Source organism: Manis javanica, chromosome 8 (assembly GCF_040802235.1).
Source record: "Manis javanica isolate MJ-LG chromosome 8, MJ_LKY, whole genome shotgun sequence".
In the NCBI taxonomy this organism is placed as follows: Eukaryota; Metazoa; Chordata; class Mammalia; order Pholidota; family Manidae; genus Manis; species Manis javanica.
In genome coordinates this window covers 103424687-103447372 of record NC_133163.1, presented here as the reverse complement: position 1 = coordinate 103447372, position 22686 = coordinate 103424687, and the positions used below count along the sequence as shown (strand labels likewise).

The 22686-nt window shown below is 35.4% G+C and overlaps 1 protein-coding gene across 10 annotated transcripts in view; it reads left to right on the top strand.

Annotated features, from left to right (window-relative positions):
* Positions 1-22686, top strand: part of WDR72 (WD repeat domain 72) — a 221291-nt gene that overhangs the window by 23439 nt on the left and 175166 nt on the right. For all 10 annotated transcript variants that reach the window (XM_073211876.1, XM_073211877.1, XM_073211873.1 and 7 more), the window contains exons 3-13: positions 615-721; positions 6502-6580; positions 7674-7848; positions 8469-8545; positions 9472-9591; positions 10472-10617; positions 10998-11094; positions 15606-15747; positions 17043-17288; positions 19146-19366; positions 21882-22077. In XM_073211876.1, the coding sequence (XP_073067977.1) occupies positions 615-721; positions 6502-6580; positions 7674-7848; positions 8469-8545; positions 9472-9591; positions 10472-10617; positions 10998-11094; positions 15606-15747; positions 17043-17288; positions 19146-19366; positions 21882-22077 (1606 nt within the window). The remainder of the gene's footprint in view (positions 1-614; positions 722-6501; positions 6581-7673; positions 7849-8468; positions 8546-9471; positions 9592-10471; positions 10618-10997; positions 11095-15605; positions 15748-17042; positions 17289-19145; positions 19367-21881; positions 22078-22686) is intronic.

Here is a 22686-nt window from a genome sequence, read left to right as displayed (position 1 = left end):
ATAAAATAATAGCAATAGACTTCTTTCAGACATGAGCTAATGGAACTATTAGTCCTTAGTGCCATATTTTTAAATTCATACATGGGAGAAAAATATGGGCATTATAAATAATAGCTTAGTTCATTTTTATTTTTAATGTGGGGAAGTTAATTTCTACTATTTCTGAGGCAGGAAGCCAAATAAGATATTATGATGGCTACAAAAAGGTAGTATTTTCTTTGTACTATTTTGTAAACTCTTTCTGAATCCTGAAATTTGTACATTAATATGCTACTATCATTTGAGGCACATTTTAAGCATAATAAACATCAACACTGACTTATTTATATTCAAAACCTAAATGTTGTAAAACAGGTCTGGCAATTGCCTAGATTTCATGATGGATACAAATCCAAAAACAAAGAAAGGATACAACACATTTTCTTTATCTAGAAATTTATTATTCTGTGGATTTTGATATGCCATGTATCAGTTTTCCTGAAAATTATGTAGAAGACAAAATATAACAGGATTTCCTAATTACAATTATGAATATGTCGTACATGATATGATATCTGTATTCTTCAACTAAAAGGTTTACAGCTGTTTAAAAACTTACCCTCATCATTTTTCAGATTTCGGCCAAGGAACTTCTATTTGGTCACTCGGCTTCAGTAACCTGTTTGGCAAGAGCAAGGGATTTCTCTAAACAGCCCTATGTCGTTAGCGCAGCTGAAAATGGGTACGTGAGAAACGTGGAACTCTGTAACCACCTCTATTCTCTCTCCCTTTCTAAAACCATGGGTGGGGTTCAGAATTCTAGGGGTGAAGGACACCTTAGTGATTAACATGTTCTGTTACATAAGGAAAATTTAGATCTCGAATGATTGTGTAATGTATGTGATGGTCCCAAGGAATGTAATCAGTACTAAGTCTTCCAATCTCATACTTGTTTTTTTGCTGGATTGGGACCAAAATAAACATCCCAGCATGTGTATCGGGCCCTGTGGCAGCCTCGCTGTGTAAAGGATAGTGACAAATGCCACCTATTACAGAGTTAAAAATGAAAAAATCTAGGCACTTGTCTTTTACCATGTAGTAAGTCACTTTGAGCTCTTAAGCAAACCTATCTAAGCCTTCGTAGTTTTGTAAAAAAAATTTCAGTAGTTACAGTCTCCATGTTGTACACTTGTCTGATATCATTATAAAATAGAGAAAAGGACTGAGTGGTAAGTGGAATGGTGGGACAGTGAAAGGAAAGGAACATAGACAATGATTTGGGTTCAGTTTCATGGAAGTGAGGTTTTGTGCTAATGAAGTAGGTCTTAGCTGCAGGAAAAAGCCCCCGTGATGGGACAGCTAGTATGAACTAGACTCTGCCAACGATTTATTTGCCAAAGTATAGGCAGGAATGCGGAATCGATTCAGCCTGCATTTGTGAATGGGGCATTAGGTTACTGGTTGAAACGAGAGCTCCCTCCTTTTTTGTTTTTAACCCAGGGAGAAATTATAGGGCTCTGAATTCCGAGAACCAAAAGAAGAATAGGCTTCCAACTTTTAGAAACTGACTAGTTTAACAAGATGCTAGTGGAACAGATACAAAGAGGTGCCTATCCTTATAGTTTATAACAATGCCATAATTGTTATGCTTAGAGAGATTGCATTTTAGATGGGGCTAAAGTGAAATGCCCCAGTACATTCTTTTTTTAAACAATTGCCAGCAGTTTTCATAAGCTAGGGCTTCCACAAATCCTGCTACACATGCTGAGATACTTATTCCCAAGCTAGAGAGTTTGGGGGGTGATGAATTTTTTCTGAGACTCTGGAGAATTGAAAAAATTAATAGCCAACAAAAAATAAATCTGAAAAGTAGCTGAGTTCTAGCTTGAGTTTTCCTACAGCCGTCCAATTCAAAAAAAGAAACTAAAGCTAATGGACATATTCTTAATGAAAGATGAAATTATTTGTGAGCCCTGCAAACATAATTGTTAAAAGAGTTGAGGAATCTGGTTTGGCCTTCCTTTTCCAAGGTGATTTGAATATTTTAGAACACTGTCTCTTTGAGAACCAAAACTTAGCCCCACATCTGTAGGATACGTTCTAGTCAGTACCTGTACTTCAGTTACAGCATTTAAATAAGCAAACTTAATTTAATCTGCTGGAAGTTTATTCAGTTTACAATGCTTGGCCCCTTGTTCCCAAACAACAGTGATTTTTAGCTTTGAGAAGGCCCAATAAAAGATTGTAGGCTTAGCAGTTCTGCCTCCAAGGTGATCGGAGGGGACTCAAAATTGCTTCATGATCAGTTTTTTCCTTTGTTTCCCTGAAGTACAACTTCATCTGTGGGTATAAGTCCTAAGATTCAGGAATCCCAGTGAATAACTCCATCTGTTGGTATAGATCCTAAAATTCTGGAATCCCATTGAATTCGAGGATAAATGAAAGGAAGTAAATACCTGGAGACCTGACGTTGAAACAACAGAATGCCAAAGAAAAAGAGAAGATCCTGAAAGTAAAAAGAAAGAGCAGATTGTTTAGAAAGGAATGTTAGTTTAACTGAGAGATGACTTCTCAACAGTAAAGTGAAAACCAGACAGCAGTGAAATAGCTTAAAGGCAATATCTGTCAATTTAGAATTATGTCTCTAGCAAAAATGTCTTCAAAAAATGAGATCACATTGTAACATTTAAGACAAATACTAAGAGTGCTCACTGCTAATAGACCCTCAATCAGAAGAATATAATCTGAATTATATTCTTCAATAAGAACAATGATTTCAGATGGAGGATCTCAGATGGGAGAAAGAATATTGAACAAAGACCAGCGTTTTTTTTAGAAAATTTAAATAAACACAGACTGTAACATAATGATGTTTGTATATACCTCCCAACATCCATCCACTCTCTCCACCCCCAACACACACATACACACAATCCTAATCAACAATCCATATAACAGTGTCGTGATCAGAGTCCATGTGTTATGGTGTTCTAGAGGTGGGTAAAGATGTTGACTGACTTTACAATTCAAGCCAGATATATATGTTGACATTTCTAGGATAAGTGCTAAAAGAACAAAAAGTAATAAGAGAAATGGAATCTATAACTTCTAATTTAAAAAGAAAAAAATATATTTAGTCTAAAGGACATAATAATAATAGGGATAAATAGCACAAAGTAAGATATTTGAAATAAATCTGAATAAAACAGTAACTCCAATTATTTAAAAGGGCTAAGCCCTCCAGTTTCATTACTGATTGTCAGACAATTTAAAAAACAAAAACTGCATAAGGACATAGAAAAGTTAAAAATCAATGGATGGAAAAAGATTTATCAGATGAATACTAACCAAAATAATGTTGACATAACTATTAATATCTCATATTGATAAACATATATAGTTAATAAAACCTTAAGTCAAAAAGCCTTGGCTTTGATAAAGAGAGTTATTACTTATTAATAAAGCTTTCAATCACCAGCAAGAATGAGACTGGAGAGAGAGGCAGGCACCCAATCTTAGCGTCTTCTGGACATGTGCTCCTCCAACCTGAGCTTGCATGAGGACTGCCCGCAGAGCTGGCTAAATGGAGATGCCAGGCCCTGCTCCCAGATGTACAGACTCAGTAGGTCTGAGCTGAGGTTCAAGAACTTGTGTGTCCAACATGTTTCTGGATAATGCTGTTGCTGCTGACTCAGAGAAGAGATTTGTGTTAGTGAATACTCCACATGAGGGGCAGTGAGAGAAAGTGTGAAATCAGGAGTGACTTGGGAATCTCATGGGGGAAGACACCTTTTGTTGAGGATAAGAAGCAGAGGAGAGAACATGTCCTGCTTCATTTTGAATGTGAAGAGTGTGCAGTGCTGCAAAGCATCCAGGAAGAGACATCCAATAGCTAGTTGCATGTGGAAATCTGGAGCTCAGTGAACAGGTCTGGACCACCCACATCCTATAGACGGTAGCTCAGGTCCTGGGAGTAGATAACTCACCCAGAGAGTGTGTGAGGTGTGAGAATGTAAGAAAGCCTGTAATGACATAAATTTGAGGAAAATCAACATTTAAGAAACAGGAAGAAGAATGGAGCCTGAGAATGACCAAGGAAATCAAAAGTATAATGGAAAGCAAGAGAAAAGAGACCGTGAAGGATATTAATGAATTTGTAATTCAAGATGGCAAAGCAAGCATTTGTGTTTATCTGCTTTCCCTCTGGATGCTTCACTAAAATTTGAGCACAGCAATAACACTGTTACAAGCACGCAAATATGAGAATAGGAATGGGGCCAAGAGAAAACAGCATTATTTCTGAAAGACAGAAAGTGCATGGAAGAGTGGTGACTGATCTATTTATCCATTGAATGAATTTTTATAGAGGTGCTGAAGTAGGGATATAAAGTTGAAGAAGAAAAAAAAAGTTCTTTTCTCAAGGAACTTTTGGTGGGAATCTAACAATGGTTTTAATTTTATGTTTTAGATATTTTCCCTCTTTTATTTTCATTGAAATTAAAAAATTAAAAACAATTTGGAAATCACTGTTTTCTGTAATAATTGACGGTGATTTAATCCATGTGCAAACTTTGGGAACAGTATTTGAAAAGGGAAAGAAGAATGTGCTTTTAATAGCTCATTTTCATGTCTTATTATGTAACCTAATAAAAGCCAATGCTACTTTTGACAGACAACAAATTGGCTTTATTTTCTCAAATAAAATTGATTGGCAAAAAGTCCATTTTTGCTGTGTCATATTTGTGAATTATTTTCTAATTTAAGGTAGAAAACAAGATGATAATAAGAAAGAAAAAAAACAGAGGGAAAGCATTAGAATACAGGAGAGTTTAAAAACTTTAGTACCACTGGGAGAACTTTTACTGATGAAAAACTATTTAATTAGCCTGGCTTGATGTCTTGGCTGGGCCCCAAACATCAGCATTTTTAACAAGCTCTCTCTAATTCTAATATATAGCCAAAGTTTAGAATTAATATAGCTAGGGATAGAGACAGACTATCTAAAAATAACGTAACTGACCAGGAACTTTACCAAACCCCACATGCCAGGACCTCAGCACAGCATTAGAATCCAACAATAATTTTGAAATACACAGGTGATTCTTGTTGCATAGCTGGAGCTGAGAGCCAAGCCGACAAACTGAAATTCCTTCTAACACTACATTTTTATATTAATGGCTGCTTAAGGTTCTACTTCTTTACCCTGGATATATGCATGTAATTTTTTTTTTTTTACCTTTGAGATATATTTCAGTTTCTCCCTTTTTCCCAATCTCTCTATTTCTCTCACACACACACACATTTCCCCTATTTTGTTGAATTGCAGGCATTTTCAGATTTCCTCAAATCCTTTTTGGAATAATGTTGGATATAAACAGAAAGGGGAGAAGAAAACTATGAATATTTTATTTTGTTTCTTTATCTAAATTTGGTTTCTCAACCTCAGTACTAATGACATTTTGGGCCACTGAAGAATTCTTTGTTGTCTAGGAAGGTCCTGTCCATTTTAAGATGTATGGCAGCATTCCTGGCCTTTCCCCACTAGATGGCAGTAGTGTGTTCCTAGTTGTGACTACCCAAAATCCCTCTAAACATTGGCAAACGTCCTTTGGGGAGCAATCTCTCTTCATGTTGAGAACCACCAGCTTAAAGACTGATTTCCAATGTTTGGTTAGAAAAACATAAAAGCCTGCAAACACCAAATGCATATAGTACACTATTATTAGTCCATATCGTTTGCTTCTTAATGGCAGGTTTTCCTTTAATGCCAGTAAAGCTTTTTTTTTTCTCCCCATGGAAAATTTTGCTAATGTGTAGAAACTGCCAAAACTGAAGAATCATACCAAAAAACTCTGAAATAGCCCTTCTGGTCTTTGTGAACTGAAATACTATAGATTTAAAATGTATTTTGTAATTGTATTTTATACCTGCACCTATGTCTTTGTAACATATATATAAGCAAGTCAGAGTTTTTTAAACAATTAAAATTTTCTAAATAGTGGCAAGGATGATTTCGGGATTTCAGAAGCAAAGAAATATATTGTATCAATGATGAAACAAATGTGGCCACTTGGTGGCACTGTTTATTTTTACAAAATCGATGCCTCACCTCCAGAAGATGAAGCCCCTTGATGCATTATGCTTTTCAGAATTCATAGTTTAAGTTCAGTGAAATAAACCATTTTCAAGGGGATGCAGTTTCCATGAAAAAATTGTTTTACTGTCATTCTAACAGGCTGTGATAGCTGTATTCCCACAATTTGTTGTAGGTCAGGTTGGTGCTACAGTGAGGTTTGTAGGCTGGCAGCAGGGTGTAATTACCCAAACAAAAAGACACAGATACAGTATGTCATCCCTGCTAATGACCACAACATTTTCTTGCCCAGTAATCTGTAACAAAAAGCCACATAAACGATCAGGCTGCATTTAAGTGCAGCACTAGAGAGAAACTTGGTGGTACGAAAATTATTCCAGCAAATTGAGTGGAAATGACAGAGAATAATACAAAGTTATTTCTGCTAGGGAGATGTGTGTTTGGAATGTCACCAACGGACAGTGTGTGGAGAAGGCTACACTTCCTTACAGGCACACTGCAATCTGTGTAAGTATATTCACTTACTTCAAAACATTTCTGGATGCTACAACTCCTTTAGAACCTTTGCTAAGCACACATTTAAAGAAATGCCTTTGGAGGGTATTCTTTTCTTGAATGTTTATTTTGTCATTTGAGTAGAATAGTGTCAGTTATCACCTGTTATTTGGGCATTTTTCTTTCCCAAAAGATACAATTCAACCTTTTTTTTTCTTATTTCTGTATGTTTCTAACGTCAGTATATTTGAGAGACAATTTACTTTTTTCTTAGTCACACTCAGAATCATTTAAAACACACGATTCAGTTTTAATCATGTGCTTTTTTATAAAACAAAAAAGTTTTTTTTCTTGTATCTAGTTTTAATCATTTTTGGGTGATGGGTTCTAAATTTCTGAATTCTTATTTATGAAAAGAGCAACAGGCATAGCCATAACCTCTATAATCACTCCCTGATATTTAAAAGAGATTCTGCTATTTGGCAGGTAGACTCCAAGCATATATGTAAGATAGTTGCATGATTCCAATGGTACTGAAAGTGTTTTTTTAAATATTTTACTTGCTGCTTTTAGCATTGATGACTTGCATTGCAACATTCACAAATTCCTCTGTGGGATCAAAACCTCCATAGTGAGAGAGCTTGTCAAGGATAGAATATATCATTCAATCTTTAATAAAAGCCATTCCCAAAACTTAATTGGCACAAGAATTCCTCAAACACTCTTCAAGGACTTTTAATTTCTTTTGGCATGTAGCAGTGTTGCTAGGATAAGGAGCCTATTTTTATTGCCATTTAGTTCTATATAGCATCCAGAAATAATATGATTATGAGCTTTCCATGATTTGGAATAAGATTCCTTTTTCCCAAAAGTTCCCCCTTTCTCCAAAAAAAAAAAAGTTGAAATATAAATGAGACTGAAGTGCAAAATCACTACTTTAGAGGTACTGATAATAATTGCAATGAAAGAAATTTTAGTTGCCATTCAGTCTAAAACCTAAATTGAATGGGTGATAAACCCGAAATCCAGAGATACCTTCACTCAGTCAAAATTACATTAATTGCTAGAATTAACTAAATTTTTGCTTTGAATTCCACTTGCATAGTATTACCACTGCTCATTCCGGATGACAGGAGAAGGCTGGCTTCTGTGCTGTGGAGAATATCAAGATGTTCTTATAATTGATGCCAAATATTTGGCTGTCATTCACACTTTTATATCATCGCAGTCTCCTGATTGGATCAACTGCATGTGCATTGTTCATTCCATGAGAATTCAAGGTAATAGTTGGGTGTTACAGAGTACCAAGAGATTGCATATAAAAATACCACTTTTGAACTGTTTGTTAAGGTATTGGGCAAAAGTTTAGAATGCTTCATTATGTTTACCTGTTGGTGGGAATAGCTCTCTGATCCAGATCAAGAAAAACTCAACACCCATAGCAGTGATTCAAGCCATTGGATAGTCACCAAGAGGTGAAAAGTGGAAAGTCAAGTGGAAAGAAGAGACTGTTTCTATGACCCAGTTCGGCCTGATATATTGTAATAGTAACATGCAGGTGTTTATTGTCGATTAGCAGTTCCTTGAAACTTTTGCCCTGCTGTATCTTATGGTTGTAGGAATGAAGAGAATTCAGTTTCTGTTATGAAGAAGACTAGCTCCTTACTTATTTCTGAAGTAGGAAGGTGTAATATTGCCAGCATGATTGCTTGCGATGTTGTTCTGCATTTAGTGGTGCTCTCCTTTTAACAGGGGCCAAACCTTTCTGTAAAAAAGGCCCAAACATGGATATTTTCCACCCACATAGCCCTGCATAATTCTTAAGTGACTATGAAATGATCTTTATAGCAACCAGTTATAACAGTGGACAGCTTATATGTGGCCTTTGTTAATTTTACAGAAGATTCTCTCTTGGTGGTATCAGTAGCTGGTGAGCTCAAAGTATGGGATCTCTCTTCATCTATCAACAGCATTCAGGTTAGCTTGTGAAGCTCTACTCTTTATTCTTCAAGCATATTTATTGGAATGTTTTAAATTATAAAGGTATGACAAGGTCATTGTTAAAAGTTCAAATAATGTAGAAGTATATAAATGCTGTGTCCATGTACTTCCTCTATCCCTCTTCCAAGGGGTGGGCATTGGTAACAATTAGTCTTTTCTCCATGCATATACAAATGTGTTTTTATCTACACACACACATGGATTACATTTTTAATTTAAAAACATAACAAATAAAAAATTCATCATGGAAGTATATCTCTCTGCCCCATACAGCAGAAGACCCCTATTCTGTGGGCATGTGTGAGTGGTGGCAGTGAGATGACTATGGACAGCTGGGCGTGACATGTAATGTTAGCATGCTACAAATCCAGGGGACCGAGAAAAAAAATGTTTGTACTGGTGACAGAACCGTTTCAGCTGCCCTGTGCTCTGGGTCTCCTTTGGAATATCTTGGTTGCGGAAGCCTAGGAGTTGTGTTGGCATACTGCGCCCAAGAAACACATACCCAGCATTATCAAAAACTCATTGAGAATATATTATTCTAGGTGTTCTGTGCTAACTACTCTTTTGGCTTTTCAAAGCACTTTGTTCATTTTTCTGTTTTAAAATAAGGTTTGACATTTTTTTTACTTTCTTATGTTTTATCCTTATGCCATGTCTGAAAATCAGTAACATATTCATATCTTTACATTTTCAGCATCCAACAAACTCCCCCACAGAATGTTGAGTGATTTCATATGAATCATTGAATCCAAGTGGATTTCAACTCAAAAGGAAACTGGGTTACTTTTTTTTATAATAATGGTATTATTTACATCAGGTGTACCAGAAACAAGTCCTCTCATGTGGTTGTATGTAAATTACCTAGAGCTAGTACTAAAATATTTTTTTTTCTTTTGAAGGAAAAGCAGGATGTCTATGAAAAGGAATCCAAATTTCTTGACTCTCTGAACTGCCGGACAATACGATTTTGTACATATACAGAGAGACTTCTTTTGCTGGTATTTTCTAAATGTTGGAAGGTATGATAATATGACATAATAAATACCAGTGTTCTACAAATGTAATTTTTCCTTGTTCAGTGCAATAATTATAAGATATACACATTTTTAGTAATATCATTAGAAAATATAGAATGAGTTGTCTTTTTGAATGACCTTTGTCAGTCTTCCTGCCCCTTCATTCAGTTGTTTTGCTTCTCTATTTTTTATTAAAAACAAACCATAATAATAATGAATATTTATCTCAGATTATTTTAGAAGTTGATGCTTATACTTCAGAATTAAAAATCAAAACCAATACTTTTATCTATAAACATTGATTTTTTTTTCTGCTTTGTCACTATGTTCATTTTTAGGTGACATACATTTCTTTCTTGCAAATATATTCACTGATATCTTCAAGAAGAAAGAAAACCTAAGTTACTATCATTTGATAGCATCCTTTTTTTGTTTAATGTTTCATATACCTGGCACAGTTAACAAAACTATACTGTCTTATATGCTTAATAATATACTTTTGAAAGAAAATTTTAAGTACTGTCTAACAAAAGATTTTGTGTAATAAATTTTCAAATGTTAAAGTTGGACTATCGTATGGAAAGAATAAGATTACACAGAAATTTGGGGATTTGTGGTCTCTGCTTAATGGGCACATTCTGAAATGATAAAGTCAGATAAAGTTTATCCACGGAAACCTACTCTATGATAAATGTGAAAATATAAGTACTAGTAAAATATTAGCTTGGTACATGAGTACAGTGTGGCCTGTTAATAATACTTAATATGTTGTTACATAAACACTGCCATCTAAATAGTCTTGGTAAGCATAATTTATCTTTCCTCTCACTGGCAGATCAGATTGGAAGCTTTTTTAATGTGCATTATTAATTTTGTATTTTAGATTTATGATTATTGTGATTTTTCCCTTCTGTGGACTGAAGTCAGTAGAAGTGGGCAGTTCTTTGCTGGTGGAGAGGTGCTTGCTGCTCACAGAATCATCATCTGGACAGAAGACGGTCACAGTTACATCTATCAGCTGCTGAACAGGTGGGCTCAGATGGGAGTGACATACAAAACATTCAGGTAGAAAATGAACTTCAGGAGGTTTATTATGGAAAAATCCCTGCATGCTGCCCATGATCAAAAACCAGAACAAAACAACTTTGGCACTAGAAGATTTACTCTGGGCTTGGTAGGCTTCTGCCTTTGTGTAAAACAGCAGGGGATGAAGGAATGAGATTAACCATGTATAACTTGTACAGCTGGTGCTGGGTTTTCCAAAAGTCACTTGTAATTATTAACCCAACGATTTCTAACTAGAGTTGAGAAACTTGAATGGTGCCATCCGGCTTTTGAGAGTGGGAGGGGGGAAAATGAATAAAGAACCCCAAAGTTCTAAACTTTGCTTTTTATTTTTCACCACGCAGTGGGCTTTCAAAAAGCATATGTCCTGCTGATGGAAGAGCGCTTAAACAGACTATGTACCCTCACTTACTGTGCTCTACTTCTGCGCAGGAAAACAAGGTAATGCAATAAAAGAGTGACTGCCTCAAAACTATTTCACTCCGCTTTTTAAAAGAATGTTTTTTTCTGTAACAGGAAGGCTTGAGAAATTTGAAGTATCCCATCAAGTTGTTAACAAGAAAATAAAACCTAATTGTTAATGACTACTGAAAAGAAAATTTTGCCTTTAAAAAATCTTTTTTTAAGTTTGATTAAACAATATATGTTTATTATAGAGAAATTATAAATGTTAAAGAGGGTGAATCAAAGTTCCTGATTTTATTACCATAAATATTTGTTATGAATATAATTATGTGTTTACTTATTTAGTTGGGAAATTTTCAAATATTTAAAAAGTTGCAAGAACACTACAATTATCCCTCATACCCTCTACCTAGATTCACCAATTGTCAACATTTTGCCATATTTATTTTCTCACTCTTTCTTTCTCTCTCTCTACATACACACACACACACACACACACACACACACACACACACACACATACACAATTTTTTTCACTGACCCTCTTGATAAATGGTCTGATATAAAATTATTAACATTGTGATGTATCTCATCCAATTTTTAAACTTTACCAAATGGTTTATATCCTGGTTTTCTGTTTTGTTTTGTTGTTTTTATTTCACTTAACCATATATTGGAATAATTTTCACATGCATTTAGGTATTCCTCTGAAAAAATTTTCTTGTTAGAACACATATAATTATGATGATTCTTGGTAGAAAGTTGAGGATAATATTGTGAGTTTTTACTTGACTGAATGATGGCTTTGACACTCTATGAAGTCTGGAAATTTAAGTAGTTATTTTATTTTAGTAGTGATAACCAAAGTTGGTTTTTTTCAACCTATTGGATTTAGACATCACTTAATTTATCCAAAAAGGTATTTCATGGGGAATGAGGAGTTTTGGATTATTAATGTGTCAACCAAGGAAGCATGTTACTTTTTACAGAATGATGGTTTGCTTAATTAGGCAGCATAGCTGTTGGAAATCCTATAGTTCAGTGATTGTTCCTTTACCATATCTGTGAGGTTTTGCTGCAAACTTGATTAGAACTAAAATTAGAACTCTAGGGGTCATGAGGCATAGGCACACTTTGGAACAGCATCAAAGTCTATTTCTAAAGTCATTTGTGGGTGGCAATAGAGCCTTGTTTTGCTATTGAAAAGAAAAGCACTATTGTGGATTACTCAGAAAGACATTTTTAGTTATTTTTTAAAAGACTTGCCTATCCTTTCTTCTTTTTTAGCTCCAGAGTACATATTTGAAAAACATAGTTTGCCCTAAAAGCTGAAGTAATGTCCTTTAGAAATTTCTAGTATGCTGCAAATACCAATGCTACACATTACTAGTATGATTACAAATTAACTTAAGAAATACTAATCTTATGGGAAGCTACCCTGCTTTGTTTCTCAAAATGTACAGACATTGATTTATTGGTCTTCTATCAACAATTCTTATTTAGACAGGCACAGTTGTTTCTGTACCTTAAAAATGAGAGGTAGTTGGAAGCCAGTGAAATATAAATACAATAAAACTGAAAGAAGCTGGTCTACCCATCCTTAGACCCTTGCATGCCCTTTATACAGTGAAGAAATTAAAGGCAGACATTATTTTCCTTTTTGAAAACATCACCAGTATCCACTAAATATAAGACTTCTTAGTCTTTTCTGCAGTTAGAAAGTAATGAAGGTGTTTTGGCGGGGTCAGGAGAGGAGTTTCATAGATACAATGAACTTAGGAAAGCATGTTCTATAAACATGTAGTACTGACTATTCTCTGTTTATGAAGTGATACCATAGAATTAAACCCCAGTGTTTGCCAGTACCACATTCTCAGAGTTACCATTTGTGATGCCGGGAACATATCTGTGATAGAGCTGATGTAGCAACAATGGGCATTCCCCCTTTTTTCCAGTAGCTTTATGAGAGTGTCCTTAGCTTCAAATCCCAGCTAATGATCACTGAGCCTTGTGCAGCGGATCTGGCTACTGAGACAAGGAACTGAGTTTCCTCGGGTCTTAGCTGTGGGGTATCCCTGCAGTGCTGAGGTGGGAGTAGCTGGGATAGAAAAGCCTGCAGATTGCAGATAAGGATTTGTGTGCATGACCTAAGAGTAATGATGGTGAGGAGGAGGATAGATAACCTTTTTTATGAGTCATTATTATTGTCAGACATACATGCTGCCTTATTTACATGAGTTCCCCGCCATGACTCTATTTTTAAATTGTTGTTCAGAGAAATTAATTCTCAGGATTTGATCCTAGGCAGTTTGGCCCCAGAATCTGGTCATGGGACTTTGTAGTGAGTTTCTGAATTGTTCTGAGAATGTATAGAAAGAATGGTTAATATAATCATTTGGTACATGAGTATATACCAAATACCAAACACCACTGTAAGTCCTGTACCTACATCAACTCATTAATTCTGACACTAATCCCCTAGAGTGGTGCTTTTATTAGCCTTCTGTCACACTTAGGGAAAAAAATGAGACACAGAGAGGTTAAGTAAATTGCCTAAATCAAGTAATTGGCTCTTTTAATAGAGTTAGTATGGAATAAAAACCAGGATTTGAATCCAGGCAGTTAGCCCCAGAGAATTCACTCTTAATGACTGTTTTATTACCTCTTGGAGGTTGGGTACTCTTTGTGGTGGGTACTGGGCACTGTGATGGAAAGTCAGGATACATATGGTAAGGGGCTCTGCGGGAGTTTTAAGATGAATAGCAGACCTAGAGAGGGAACTACCCGGGAGAAGGAGGATCGAGGTGTCAAGGAGGGGGTGTGGAATGGCAGTCCAACAGGGGAGAGCAGCAGCGTGGGGACCGTGGGCCACCAGGCAGTCCACAGAGCTGCGAGGGGGGAGATGCGCCACCCCCAACCCGAGTCACCGCCCGGCCTCCCTGAACCTCCAGTCCCCCATCAAAATCGTGAGGGCGTTGAGCTGGTCAATTCTAAGGTTCTGCATGGTTGAGAGAGTTTGAAAAGCTATTTAGCCACATTTTCTCAACACCATTTCTAAAACCACAAGAAATTGGGGGCCTTGAGAAGTATAAGACTCTAAAATGCCTTCCTAATCCTAAAAAAAAAAGATTTATTCAGAGAAATGACATCACCAAAACTCTTTTCCCTTCCGTAGTGCTCTTGTTCAGGGGTCTATAGAAGACTCCGCATCTTGGTTGCATGATCTTGGATTCGTTTCTTATTTTCTTCCTGTCTTTAGTTTTCTCATCTCCATAGCAGGAATAATAACATTTATTTACTTTGTAGCTTTGTTGTGAGGATTGAATGTAACAAGATTTGGGACTTTAATGTTCTCTAAAGATATGTAGACGTTTTCCAATATATCTAAATCCAGACTTCCAAGCACACAGTTTTTGACTAGGACCTATCACTTTCTGAGACTTCTTTAATTCTAACACCAGAAATTGACTTTCTTTTCAGGGTATCTTCTATTTGTACATCAAAAGAGTTTTGTTTTTTTCTAATCACTTAATCATTTTGATCCCTGTGCATAATCTCTACATACAAGTCTGCGGAAACAACATCTACACTGCCCTCCAGTCCTGGGGAGATTCTAGACTCATTCGCTAGTGAAAGCTTATCTTTCAAACCCTTGGTGCTCAATATTCATACTCCGCCTCAGCAAAACTATAACTTTATATATATTTAAAAATATAAACTTTATATATATTTAAATAAACTATAACTGTAATATATATTTATATCTTAATATATACTTTTATATATAAATATAATTCATATATTATCATATAGTCACTTATCATATATCATATGCCAAATATATAATTTGTACATATATGTATTAATGTCATACAATTTGTATATATTATTATCATATATAAGATAAGGTTTTTTTTGTGGCCACTTGGGAAATTTGAAATAAAGTATGTTAAATCTGAAAAATAGACAGCAAAAAGTGGAAAGTGTATTAATAACACAAAGTACCATACAAATAGTTAATTGACAATTGGAACTGAAGGGGCTATAAAGAAATCAGGCGTCTAGTGGACAGAAGGGTATTGTAATCAAGACATGGACTCTTGAGTCAGAACAACCAGACCCAAAAGCCCATTGTTGTCTATATCACCTTAGAGAACACAACCTCTTCTCTCTGTTTATTCATGTAAAATGAAGACAATGTTAGTATGTACCAACTTCATAGGATTATTGTGAGGATTATTTAACTGAATACATGTAAAGCCTCCAATAGTATGTGTCATACATACACAGAACATGTTCAGTAAGTGTCAGATATTCTTATTAACTCTTTGAAGTCTAGTTGATGACTTTCTTATTTTATAAAACATTCTTTTTGGCTTAAGTAAGAGCTTATTCACTAAATTTACTTGAAATTTTGAAACAGTGGAAATTAAGGGAAATAAGTTAGAAAGAAATAATTGGAAGTCTTATTTCTCCATTTAAAAACAATGGTTGTCATTTTATACTTTTTTTTTCTACATAAAAACTAACTTTTTTTTTTGGCCCAGAACCTTCCCTTTGTTATGGGCTACATGAATGAAAGGAAAGAGCCTTTTTATAAGATACTTTTCTCTGGAGAAGTCTCAGGAAGAATTACTTTGTGGCACATCCCTGATGTTCCTGTATCCAAGTTTGATGGTTCTCCTAGAGGTAAGACAATCTCTGTGTCTAAACACATGTCTTCTGAGAACTAGTTTATAATTACCTCAGTGTTTTTCTAAGTTGAGTAACAGGTGGTTACAAATAAGAAATTTTCTGGTATGCCACTATGCATTAGATGCCAACATCAAAGTAGGTATAAACATAATGCTTATAGATTTTATACAACAATACAAATAATAAAATTCAAATTAGCATCAATTTAACATGAGTGATGTTTTATTGAAATGGAATGATTGTCTGCAGTGTGAATATAGGATAACTTGATACACCATATTTATGTTTGAATTTGTCATGTCCATATCCTATACCCTTTTCCAACCAAATTCCCTATTGGGATTATTAGAGCTGTTTGGAACTGCAAGCACAGACATAAACTTAGGCACGAAAACATTTGACAAGTTGAACAATTAGATGATTTGGCATTTGCTTATTTTAATTATTTTTAGAATACAAAACTGAGATCATCAAAGTAACCATTATTGTGGAGAACTTTCAAACTCCTGAGATGAGATATTCCAAACTGAGGAACCCTGTCTAGCTCTTTCCCCCTTATTCCAAAATCAGTGAGTCATTGGGAATCATGGTCTGGGGAACAGCAGAAATACAGCCATCAAAAATTGAATTTCTAAGCACAAGTTTCCATTAGTTAACAAGTTCACTGGCATAACTCCCTGTCCCAAATGTTTCGGAATGGTACAAATGGACCTAGATTATCAAGAAATGGGTCAAGACATAGACTTTGAACTTGGTACAGTGTGTGAAAAAGTTTCCTGCAAGTTAAATTTTAAGAATTACAAAGTATACCATACCCAGTGTTCGTGGTGGCTCTAGGTTTCTCATGTCTGTTCTTCCAAGTATCAGAATTAAGTATCTAATCAATCTGCTTTATAAGTGGAATCCTGGATGTGTATGATGACTCTTGGTGCCAGTCTGAGGTTTGGGGCGGCATGTGTGCTGCAAGGTCAAGGAGGCTCTTTCATACTAGTTGGCTTTCACTTGCTGTCTTTGTTCCGTATGCCAAGGCTCTCTCACTTCCTGAGCTACCTGAGGCCCAGTTCATGTGCTTGAGTGGTCAGATATGTAAAATGATAACCAGTGAGTGCTCTTAGAACCAATAAGATAACATTTTGAGTGAAATCTATGGCAGGAGAACTTTTTGCCTGTAGCTCACTATTAGGATGGGAAAAGAGTCTCTGTGTACCCCAAGGGATGTTGTCTTGATAATATTTTCCATATATATGATGAATTTATTAGCCAATCCTTTTTTCTGTTTTTCCTTGTAGAGATAACAATAACTACCACCTGGACCCTTCAAGATAATTTTGATAAGCATCATACCATGTCACAAAGTATTATTGACCACTTGTATGGGTCTGAAGATGGGGCTGGAGCTGCGGTCGTCACTTCATCAGAGTATGTTCCGAGTCTTGATAAACTGATATGTGGCTATGAAGACGGGACAATTTTCATTACACAGGCTTTGAATGCTGCCAAAGCAGGACTTCTAGACGGAGGTTCTTTATTAAAAGGTCGTTGAATTTTATTTGACCCTACTTATTTAATTTACCTAAGCTTCAACTTTAACAAGCTGCACTAAGAAGATTTCTGAAGCTTAAGCAATTTGCTGGCATTTTCTGATAATATGTACAAATTTTGTAGTCTTTGGCTATTACAGGCAATGTAGAATTAACTGTATTTACACTTATACGTAGGTATATCTACAGTATTAATTCCCAGGAGTAGAATTACTGAATCAATATTTATATGTATTTTTAATTTTGAAAATACATCTAAAAATGTTCTCCAAAGCACATACCTCAATATGCATGTGTGTCCACTAACAGCCTATGAGAATGCCTTTTTCCTTAAACCTTAGCCAGCTTTGTGCTATTAAACTTTTTAATATTTCCCAATCAGGAGAAAAATATCTTCCTATTTTAAATTTTTGTTCTCCTTTACTGAAATGTAAATATGTTCATATACATCTTTGTACACTGTAACAGTGAATAATTATTAAATAAGGCCATTATGCAGCAGTCTTATATCTTATATAAGGGAAGTTATTGAGACTTGGGGCTGTGTAGATAAATCTGTATACCATTTTTTTTATATGGATCCTACTAGACAGTAAGGTCCTTAAGGGTAAAGACCAAATTTCAGAGCTTTTTTTAAAAAAATCTTGTTACATTACCTACTATTGTTCTCAGCTTATTTTGGTTACTTATTAAATGTTACTTATTTGTGATTTAGGGATTTACTGAAAGAGAGTGAATAGCAGTGAACCTAAGAGAAGTAAAATACTGCTATACTGCTTGGTAGCTACTGTTAAAAGTTAGTGAAAAGTTAGCATTTTGTATCTAGGCTTGTCTATCTTATCCAGAAAATAAGCAAAAGCCTACATTTGACTTGAGCATCTGAATTAATATTCACCTTGGTTTACTAGGGGATATAAAATGACGATGTGCCTGATGGAATTAGAGGTAACTAATGATTATTTAATAGAAGTAATAATGATTCTTTAGGACTCATTTTCAATTTTAATAAAGAAAGTATGTGGCCTATGGTCCTCTCCAAATATTTTAGGGTTAGCTAATGAGGAAAAAACAGTGTGGAAACTCTCAGTAGCCCTTGTTTTAGTACAGCTGTGGTGTGAAATCCCCAGATTCCTACCGAGTGCCAGAGCTAAGGAATTGTGGACATAATCTTACATATTCCACACAGCAGTCATGTTTTTCAGATGCAGTACCTGTGCCTTAAAGGCAAAAAGCAACTTGTTCATAGTGACAAATCTACTAAATGATAGGTCCAGGAAAACAAATACAAATTGGTTTAACAGCATAGCTATGCTATTAAACATTAATGTTGTGCTTTTTAACAGGTGGGTTCAAGTCACGGAATCTCTCTGAGCCTCAGATACTTTATCTGTAAAATGAAGAGGTAGAACTAGGCAATCCCTAATATTTTTTAAAGTAAAAATGTTCAGTGAAACTTTTCTTTTATAATAGACTTGGTCATATTAATTTAAAGGACAGCAGTAATGTTCTGAGATTATTTTTGTATAGGCAAAATGTATGAATTGATCACACTTTTAGAACAGCATTTCCTATTTTGTGGCCTGGAATTGCTAACTTGCTAACATCCTTAAAGAAGTGGTAGACTTTGAACAACCAGCCTTAGTGCTTCACCAAAACCAAGACCAGGCTTATGAACAGGCACTTGCCCTTTGAGGTGGTCCTAGAGTGGTTCATTAATTTTCTTAGCCAACTCCCTAGCTTTAATTACATATAGTTTTCTTAAATTAAAACATCTAGAAAATAAAATCTCAGGACTATTTTAAAAAAAAATAATAATAACTTTTCATTATTTGGTATTTTGCTGTTTTCCAGATTCCCTTCCTCATAAAGTTCTCAAAGGCCACCATCAAAGTGTTACTTCATTACTTTACCCACATGGTTTCTCTTCAAAATCAGACCAAAGTTGGCTGGTGTCTGGGGACCAGGACTCATGTGTCATCTTGTGGGATATCTTTACTGAAGAAATTTTGCATAAGTTCTTTTTGGAAGCTGGTCCAGTAACAAGTCTTTTGATATCACCAGAGAACTTCAGAGTAAGTTAAGACAAAGAATAATATATAACACATAGAGTTATATAACATTACAGAATGTTTAAAGACATAAGGAAAAATAACTCATATTCCCACAGATAAGAAAGAGTTCTATGTAATACAACTGGATGGTTTTTATGAATTCCTTTCTAATTTTTACATATGTATTTTACTGTTATTACAACTTACACAAATAATTTGTTCCAAAAGATTTGATCAAATCTTGACTTCACAAAAGCCTTGTAATTCTCTTTAAGTAGTTATATATCTTTTTTTTCCCCCTAGTTCTATATCTTAATTTTTAATGGAACTATCTCTTCATTTTTAATAAAGGCAATAGACACTCAAGTAAGAACAATTCAAATATATAAGAATTTCTAAATTAGAAATTAACTTTTGCCTTCAACAATTTTCTTTCATAATAATACTGATACTTTCTTTGTCTTACATAGACTTGTATTTGCTCTTTCATTTATTTATCAAATAATGAGCTTTAACAAATTTTTGAGCAACTACCTTGTGCTGAGCAAAAGGAAATACTTTGAGATACAATTTTCTTGTGCAATATCACCTTAAATTTAGCCTCAATGAAGCTGACATCTTTGTTAAAATATGAACAACCAGTTTTTGAGTATGTAAGTCAATTGACTGACCTTTAAAAATTATTCTTCTATAGCAATAAAATGAGAAATCAGCTCCAAAGTAAACTCAGTAAAAACTTACACTGTTTTTTTTGTAGTAAGACTTAATGAAAGGAATATTTCAGCAGCACAAATTATTAAACAAAACAGTGAAACAAAGTGAAGTGACTTTTACAAAAGAAACTTCCATGTGGTGATTTGGGATGCCTTAATATGTGTTTTATTCCTAAAGACCCCTCCTTTTTATTTAACAATTTTTTTCTCTTAGCTCAGGACAGTAGTCCAAGTCAGTTCCACTCCTGACCCCTTTTACTTCTGCCTCAGTCATGTATGATTTAACTCTAAGGATCCTCAATCATTGATGATTTAACTCTAAGGATCCAGGACCTATTCAATCCAAGTCAAATAAAAAGGGAGTTTACTGAAAGGGCATAAGAAGCAATTCTATAGGCATCCAAGACAAAAACACTGTAGCAAGGATCCAGGGGAGTTGGACTTCAATTTAGAAACCAAGGTTACTCTTCGATTCCTCTACCCTAAAAGAAGCAGCTTTTCTGTAATCCTTTCTCTTTTGTCTTATGACTTCTTTTAGCTTTACAATTTTAAATGCCTAGAAAGATAATCTGACTGGCCTAGTGTATGTCAACTCCTGGCCATAAGATCTGCGTCCATGTGTTGTGTGTGTGTTCAGGTGTTGTATGTGTGTGTAAGTTTCCTGAAGTGTGTTGGGCTGTCTGTTCTAGAGCCTGCGTGTTGGGAAGGTTCTCTAAGAGGTAGTTGTGGGGAGGCCATTAATGCCATTGTCCCTATTCTACAAGTCCAGGCTCCCCATCTATCATACGTGCCATCCTGTGATTTTTTTTCTCCTAGGAATTCTGTAGTTTCTTTAAAAAGAACTAGGAAAAAAATCACATGCTCCCCAATGCCCCACAGAAAGAAGTCAGTGATGGGTACCAGAAGATTCTCAAGAGACCCCAACTGATGCTGTAAAAACAGCAGCTGAAACTTTGACTAGATGCCATAGTGAAAGTCGGAGCATCCACATAGCAAAGTGGTTAGAAAAGAATCAGAGAGGGTAGAAGAACCACTATCCCGCCTCCACCTTCCCTACCCTGATTCATGGGCTAATGCATGGCCTGGAGGTGAGGCACAGACTTGCCCTGTAAAGTCCTTCCAGATTCACCTCAGCAGCACTCAGCATGGATGGTCCTAAACTGTGTTCAAGGTAACCACATGCTGACTTTTTTAAAAGTCCTTTAAGAATCTTTGTCCTGTGAGTCTATTTTTTCCTTGTGTCTTTCAAGCTGTACATTCAGTTGGAACTATCTAATGCTTACCTCTTTTAGATTGTGTCTACACTGAGTTTCCTGTTTGGATTAAAATCTGTATAGTTCTGGGAACAGCACCAAATCACATTCTGAGGCTCTAAGTGGAAAATATCAGCTCACGATATCAGCTCACTCTCGGGCCTAAGTTTGTGTCTACAAATAGCTTCTTTTTGTGGCAACAAATTAGTTCTGGGGTTTATTTTGTTGTGCATTATTTCCGATGTCTGCGTCACTGCCTGAATTTGCTGAGTGTTGGTCAAATCCTTGATTTATCTTCTAAGATTTGGCCTGGAATTCTCCTTTTTCTTTTGTGTATCTTGATCTTCCTAATAAGTTGTTGAATTTCAAATCTACTTAGTGTTTAAAGCACCCCCATAAACCCATACAGTGTTTTGTGGCGAGGTGCTCTAGAAACCAGAAATGTCATTTTGTAAATGGAGTTTTAACAAAAATTTTTTATGTTACTAAGGGGGAAAAAAACCTGACTTAACTTTAAAGGAAGCATTTGACTTTTACTTACAAAGAATGCTGGTTTTTTTTTTTCCACAGTTGAGAAATGACCAGGTAATCTGCTGCGTGTGCAGTGACCATTCTGTGGCTCTCCTTCATCTTGAGGGGAAGAGGTGCCTCCTGCGTGCCCGGAAGCACCTTTTCCCTGTAAGGATGATAAAATGGCACCCAGTTGAGAATTTTTTAATTGTCGGATGTTCAGATGATTCTATTTACATCTGGGAAATTGAAACAGGTAAATTGAAATTTTACCCTTTCTCATCCCTCATATGTTGATGCATCCAAGCATTTGACTGGGTGGAGAGTTCCAGAAAAGATGGAGTGATGACCTCACCTGCTTTAACCTTTGGTTGGACTCATTTATGGCTTTGGTTGAAGAAGTGTATGTAAAATAAAGTACAGAGCCCAAGTCAGATCCTGATCAACTGATGATTAGCTGACAGAGCAGTGCACAGGAATGAACCGGATATTTCTGGAAGCTATAAATAAAAACATAAGTTATCTACTTTAATTATTAACAAGAGAGAAATTTAGTGTCCTACTAGTCTCAAATTATCATTAAATTCTGCCCTCTTCAGCATACCCGCAGTCTCAGCAACATTTTGAGCTAATTGATGATCAGTAATAATGGAAAATAATTAATTACAAAACTCCAAAAAGTTGAGTCAGGGAAACTGAACACTGAGTGGCTCAGTTGAACTTTGGATGTCAGAGCATAGAGAATGTATAGTCTGAACTTCAAAAATGTTTTTAAAGTTTTACATATAACTTAAGATTGAGAGCAACACATTTCAAGCAAATGCTGGAAACCTATCAAATAAGTCAAGGTAATTAATGACTGTGA